Source organism: Portunus trituberculatus, chromosome 49, assembly GCF_017591435.1.
Source record: "Portunus trituberculatus isolate SZX2019 chromosome 49, ASM1759143v1, whole genome shotgun sequence".
In the NCBI taxonomy this organism is placed as follows: Eukaryota; Metazoa; Arthropoda; class Malacostraca; order Decapoda; family Portunidae; genus Portunus; species Portunus trituberculatus.
The window spans coordinates 14,229,451-14,236,983 of record NC_059303.1 but is presented as its reverse complement, the minus strand read 5'-3'; the positions used below and the strand labels follow the sequence as shown (position 1 = coordinate 14,236,983).

General features: G+C 42.4%; 1 protein-coding gene across 1 annotated transcript; it reads left to right on the top strand.

The window, feature by feature from the left end:
- The first annotated feature begins 211 nt into the window (after positions 1-211).
- On the top strand, positions 212-6,301 carry LOC123499337 (autophagy protein 5-like). Its single transcript, XM_045247218.1, has 7 exons — positions 212-348; positions 1,290-1,464; positions 1,673-1,758; positions 1,846-1,966; positions 2,201-2,321; positions 2,987-3,184; positions 5,631-6,301. Exons 2-7 carry the CDS (start codon positions 1,309-1,311, stop codon positions 5,750-5,752), a joined length of 804 nt encoding a protein of 267 aa, XP_045103153.1. The 5' UTR covers positions 212-348; positions 1,290-1,308; the 3' UTR covers positions 5,753-6,301.
- The last annotated feature ends 1,232 nt before the right edge of the window (positions 6,302-7,533 follow it).

The window sequence follows — 7,533 nt, the reverse complement described above, 5'->3', positions numbered from 1 at the left end:
TGACCAGCAGACGACCGAGGTGAATTACACACACACACACACACACACACACACACACACACACACACACACACACTGAATTTTATAGTTCTACACCTCGTTGAGATCCTAACCTTACATATTCCCTTAAGGCAATAAGTAATTTTCTCTCGTTTGTTAAAACTATTGTTTTGTACACGAGGAAAAACAGATAGTTGTGAGGAGAAGGTATGTTTTCGTCCTATAACACACCCAGCATCCTTTGACTTTCCCGCCACCATGACCACCACCACCATCACCACCACCAATGTCACAAACAACAACACAGCCTGGATCAGCTGACGCCTAGTACTGCACAACTTGGCTACTGTGAGTGTCATTCATTATGTTACTAGTCCCTGCCTCTCATTGTCGTAACTAACTGCTGCTACGGTTTCCGTCCCTCGCAACACAGTAATTGGGATGAGGAGCCTTGGTAATAGTGGAAGGAAGAGGGTAAAATTTCTCTCCACTTGGGTGTGTGCGTCGCCACCAGACAAGCTGCAGGTAATGGTGGAGGTAATGATACACATCCCTGACAGTGCAGCAGTGGGCAGTGGAGGTGTGGGAACAGTGCACACATAGGGCTGTCGCAGTCTGTCACAATTTAGCAGATAATTGTTAAATGTTTGCTGCTACATCTGTCTCTCCACGCCGGACGAATCCAATTTTTTTCCTGGTAGCTTTCGACTTGTTATGAATGAATTTGCATATTTTCGTTGCAGATATTTTTTTTTACCCCCTCAATCTCTCTTCATGTTGCTTCAGAAAGTACTGTTTTATGCTAAAAACAAATAGTAGTACATTAATACAAAACAGACCAAAATCTATCAGAAGAAAATAGTTTATCAGTCACAAAGCCCCACAACAGAAACAGTCACAGTCCTAAAGCACCACAACAGTAACAGTTACATTGTTCTTTTGGAGAGTTCTTGCTGCCACTAACTGACTTGGCCAGCCTAATCAAATTTATTCAATTTGATTTAACCTAACCAAGCAAGCCTAACTAAGGTAACCTAGTCAAGGTGACACCCACCGTTGACGGATGTCATCCTTATACTAAATTAACCTAACCTAACCCAAATGACTAGGCCAAGATATTAGTATGAAGTTGTTACCTTATTTCTCTTTGTAAAATCTGGCAATACACCAGAAATAGTGGAGGTGACACTTGCTGCAAACAGACAGCTCCCTCAGACTGACTGAAATATCTCAAATTGAGTTAGTTCTCTCCACAGAATGTTGCATGCTGACAAACTTTATCTCAGCAGAGACAGGGCAGGCAGCGGCATGGCAGAGGATCGGGAGATCCTACGGGAAGTATGGGACGGCAGAGTGCCGGTGTGTGTGCAGCTGGCAAGTGAGGACTGCAACACTCTCAGTGCCCCTGATCCTTACTACCTGATGGTGCCAAGGCTTTCTTATTTTCCTCTCGTCATGGACAAGGTGAGCTCTTTGTAAGATGTTATCAGACAGATAGGCATCTCATGGCTTAGTGCAGACTCAATGTTTTAACGGATATTGTCATAAATGTGACTAATCTTGTATCAGAAATGAGAATTGGCACCTGACTGTGGCACAAAAGAGCTTGCTTGAAATTAACTATGTGTATTGTCATGCTGTATTTTTTCCCTCAAAATTTTTTTTTTTCCAGGTACGGAAACATTTTCTGAGGCTCATTTCCTCAGACCTGCAAGAGGCAGAGATGTGGCTGGAGAGTGATGGAATGCCTCTTAAATGGTGAGTGAGTTGTATTTGTAATGGAACACATTATGCTAGCATTTTTTAGATTGTATGCGTGAAGTTACGGGAAATAATTTCTTGCAGGCACTACCCAGTAGGCGTATTGTTTGATCTTCATTGTGGTGGTGCTTCACTGCCTTGGGCCCTTACTGCACACTTCTCCCACTTCCCTGAACAAGACCTCATCCGCTGCCCACAAGGTACAGTCCAGGTCACCCTCACTCTCGCTGGAGACTTCACTTACTTGACTTTATGTCCAAAATTTGCTATAAACTCTTCTTTCATCTTGGAGACAATTCTCAGAGTTATTTATACTGGTGGCCTTAATTTGTGTGTGTGGGTGTGTTGGTGGGTGTGGTTTCAGCTACATCTCCTTGTGGGGATGTCACAGTCTTATATGGATCAATACCATTATGTTACAGTGTTGTATTGCAGGGAGGTTGTGGAGTCACACTTCATGTCATCTCTGAAGGAAGCAGACGGACTGAAGCACCGAGGACAGATCATCACAAACATGAAGAGCAAAGACCACAAACAACTTTGGATGGGCCTATGCAATGGTACTGCTCTTTCATTACCTGATATGTGTTATAGACCAGGCTTCATGTCTTATCATACATATATTTAGAAATAGACTTACTTTCTACATAAGATTATTTAAGAAACTTACAGGCTTGATGAATAACAGGAACTCACAGACAGGTGTCATCATACTAAGCATCCTGGCTTTCCTTCATCAAATGAGAATAGTTGTCTGGTAGACTGTGTCAAATTGATAGGTGGAGAAATTGAGCTTTGGGGCATTTCACCGTACTAAGTTGTGTTGCTCCTACCAGAAATTTTAGTGAGCTCAGAAGTCAGGTGTTATTATGACTTTTTTGCACATTGTTTACTTCTTGAAGAGTTGGTCTTCAATTAAAAGATATGAAAAAGTAGGGTATCATCATCAGTGTAGGAAATGAGGGTGCAGAAAAATTACGGTTTAGTGTGTGTAGTGAGAGGTGGTGCAGCATTTAGTTGCCAGTTCATTGTGGGTGTTGAAAGTGACATTTGTCCCTTTATTTCAGCTGATCCTTTGACCTGCAAGGGGCCTGGCAGTTATGTAGGCTTTTTTATTGTTGTTGTTGCCCTTGTCCAGTTTCCCCTCTTACATAAAAAAAGAAAAAGTAGTCTTGCCTGTAATGGTAATAGTTTTCTTAAGCCTAATACTTTTTACAAACTTCAGATAAGTTTGACCAGTTCTGGGCCATCAATCGGAAACTGATGGAATCCACACCAGAGGAAGGATTCAAGTTCATCCCATTCCGCCTGCATAGCCCCTCCCAGGCCCCCATCCAGCGGCTCATCCGCCCACTTACCGAGGACGGCCGCAGAGTGACCCTGGCTGACCTGCTGCTGGAATACTTGTCAGTGTCACAGGAAGGTAAGCTCAGCACACTGGCTCACTGACTTGATCTTTCTCTCTCTCTCTCTCACACACACACACACACACACACACACACACACACACACACACACACACACACACACACACACACACACACACACACACACATGACCCGGTAGCTCAGTGGTTAGAGCGCTGGCTTCACAAGCCAGATGACCGGGGTTTGATTCCCCGGCCGGGTGGAGATATTTGGGTGTGTCTCCTTTCACGTGTAGCCCCTGTTCACCTAGCAGTGAGTAGGTACGGGATGTAAATCGAGGAGTTGTGACCTTGTTGTCCCGGTGTGTGGTGTGTGCCTGGTCTCAGACCTATCCCAAGATCGGAAATAATGAGCTCTGAGCTCGTTCCGTAGGGTAATGTCTGGCTGTCTCGTCAGAGACTGCAGCAGATCACACACACACACACACACACTCACACTCACACTCACACACACACACACACACACACACACACACACACACACACACACACACACACACACACACACACACACACACACACACACACACACACACACACACACACACACGCACGCGCGGCCGGTAGCTCAGTGGTTAGAGTGCTGGCTTCACAAGCCAGAGGACCGGGGTTCGATTCCTCGGCCGGGTGGAGATATTTGGGTGTGTCTACGTTCACCTAGCAGTGAGTAGGTACGGGATGTAAATCGAGGAGTTGTAACCTTGTTGTCCTGGTGTGTGGTGTGTGCCTGGTCTCAGGCCTATCCGAAGATTGGAAATAATGAGCTCTGAGCTCGTTCCGTAGGGTAATGTCTGGCTGTCTCGTCAGAGACTTCAGCAGATCAAACAGTGAAACACACACACACACACACACACACACACACACACACACACACACACACACACACACACACACACACACACACACACACACACACACACACAGAAATAATGAGCTCTGAGCTCGTTCTGTAGGGTAACGTCTGGCTGTCTCGTCAGAGACTGCAGCAGATCAAACAGTGAATCACACACACACACACACATACAGATTATAGCACTTCATGGGTACCTTTGGAATGTAATGAGGTGTAAGGCAGGATGTTCACTGTAAAGCTGCATTCAGATGAATGGTCTTTTCACCCCCAACATACACAAAACTATACCAGTTATTTGGTTGTAGAGTGTACAGGCAAACCCCGCTTAACGATTGGGTTACGTTCCTAAAAAAACGTTCATTGTGTGAATTTTCGTTAAGCGAACCAATTATAACAAGTTTGACCCCTGACTTGAACTTCCATTGAGAGTAAACAAGGTGAGATTGCATCATAGTACAGTAAAAGGTTTAATGAAAGTAAAAATTATGAAGTTAAACATTTAAGCAGTTTAATTTAAGATTAAGTCATTATAATGTACACTTATGTATATATGTAAGTAACTTTATAATGTTGATGATCTAAAATTTATGAAGGGAGGGAGAGTAGAGCGGGAAAGATGCTAGCTGGCAACCTGTGGAATGTAAAGAAGGGGTGCATCATTGTATTGCATTGCATACTACATTTCCACAAGGCTTTCCATTTTATCCATTGGGTGGTTCTTTTAGCTTGCAAGGAAGATATGGTCTCACCAATCTTCTTAATAGAGTCTGCTGACTTGAAAATGGTAGAGACAGTAGATGGAATCAAGCCATGGTGGCGAGCAATGCTATAGTTTTCTCGCCTCTCTCGTGTCTGTGAATAATATCCAGCTTCACTTCGAGAGTAAGAGACTTCCTGGTCTTCTTAGCAACGCTAGGCAACAATGCAGGGTTGGTTGCAGGGCATTTTGATGGCATGTTGAGTGTGAGATGATGAGCTGCTGCTAGACCCTGTTTTTGTTTTGAACTAAGAGTGGGGAAGGGTAGGGGAGTGAGTGGTGCATGTTTTGTCCACAAGAGGCGCTGGTGTATTCAAAAGCCTGTCGGCTTGCGTGATACGGTAGGGCTTTCAAATTTGGAAAAAATTACCTGGGTAAAATTTTGTTTAATTGAGTTTGGTTTATGTTATATGAGAAGATGGTAGTAAAAGGAAACGTTCGTTGTAGCAAGATTTCGTTGTGTGAATGTTCGTTAAGCGGGGGTTGCCTGTATTTAGAGGAGTGATTTGAAAGTGAAGGACATTCATTCTTTAGATACCTTGATATTGCTTCTCTTAGGTGTTTCACGTGTCTTGGAGACTGCCAGTGGTGTGAAAATGTTTCCTTTAGCCCTTTCAGTACTGGGACACATTTTACCTTAAGATTTGTGTATGATTAGACCATTTTATTGACATTAGGAAGGGGGTCAGAAGATTAATGGCTACAGTCTTCACTATTTTAATACCACACAAGTTTCTGAAGCTGTATAAAGTCACCAAATAGTAAACAGAAGGAATATGAAAATGCATCAGGGTACTTAAGTGGTTAATGAGTGTGTATTCTTTCTGGTGTAGGTGACCGTGTGGTGATCCAAGGCATTGAGGTGCCACATGACACACCTCTGCAGTGGCTCAGCGAACACCTCAGTCACCCCGACAACTTCCTCCACATCTGCTACATTCCTCTCCAGTCTTAAGGGAACCACACTTTCTTGCCTCTTCATTACTGAGAATCTTTGACTCCACATCGGGAAGCATTTTATACACTGTGATATGAGGCTGGTGTTCTCTCACTCGATGCCTCTCCAAGATGAGTACCGTTCTTTTTTCATATGATTTCTGAGATCCGTCTAGTATTAAATAAATGATTTATTGTTATGTGAGTATTCATCATATACAAATTGTATGAATGTATGTATGCAAGTGCTACTGCCAGTTTTTCTCTTCCCCACCAACTGTTAACTTTGTACAAGGATTTTTTCTGTCCATATATGAGTATTCTTCTCATGAAGAATACTCATACTGCTCTCTTAAATAGGATGGAATCAAAAGCTTTTTGTCTTATCAACTCTTCTCCTCTGACTGGCTGTCTTCAACCTCTCTCTCACTGTTGTAATGTTGCATATCTTGCTATCTTCTACTGCCATTTTCATGCCAAATGCTCTGGTGTCTCAGGGGTGACCTTGGTGTAACAGTTAGCATGTGTCCCTGTCAAGGATGGAAATATATTTACCTGTCATATCTAATGGCTTGTAACATTAGTTTACCTTGAAGTGACTGGCCTCTTCATTGTTAATCAAGGCATTTTAGGATTGACCAGAGGCAACATTGTAGCCATAGGCATAGAGTATTAATTTTTTTTTTTTATAATGCTTCAGAATACATGCTGGTTGTGCACAATTTGAGTTGAGTTGAAGGCTGCTGTGTTTCCTCCATTGCACATTACCTGCAATGGCATCACAAACACAAAAACTTTAAAGCAGATGTTTACAGTTTGATTTGCATTACAGGAGAAAGAGGGGAGACAAAAAAAATATTTATGAAAATATAACTCATCTATCATTTTGAGACATGTAAGCAAAATAGTATTTTTTTTATTGTTGGTGTCTTCCCAAGTTTATTGTTAGAGCCCATTATTCATCACCATGGGATGGACAGAACCTCCCCTTGTACAAATCTTTTCCCAAATGAAACTGTTTATATTTTGATAAACTTTGATATTATAAATATGGATAAGATTTTTTCAGAGAATGGTTTTTAAGGAAAAAAAAAAAAGGTGAAATTGAATGGTGGCACTAGTTCCCCACCACACAAGTGATCAGTGAACCAGAGGCCATCAGGATAGTGGACAGTGTGACAGTCACAGTGATCAGCTGTGGTGATCAGGCTCACTCAGGACAGGACAAGGACAAGGATTATCATCTGTTCATCCATCCCAGTGTGTTGCAGTAACATTGTACTGCCATTAAGTAAACAGGAACAGATAAGGACGTGCAAACAGACTGATTATAAAAGCTGTCAGTACCTTGCCATCATTAACTATGTCACTGTTGAAAACCTGCAATGCTTAACTCATTGTTACTGCAATGAAAATAAGCTATGAGTGTTTTCAGTTGGTCAGAAAATCACTCACAAATTTGTATAGGCCCAATTTGTCAGCTTCCTTTGTCATGTGTGCTTTACTCTCTTGTCATGACTTGGCCTCACTCACACCTGTGCACCTCATTCCTTCACAAGGCACTCTGCACAATGTACATGTTCCCAGGTAACAAAGACAAGGGAATTGGCAAGGCATTTTACAGAAGTTAACATAATTTATGTGAACTAAACCTGCACTTTTTTTTTTTTTTTCCAACCCACTATGGTGTCAAGACCACTCAGCAGGTCCTGGGGTTTGCATTTCCCTGACAGGCAAGGATATCTCTGAGCAGGAGTTGGCAACGTTGTGTGGACATTTATTTTCATTTATAAATGTTAT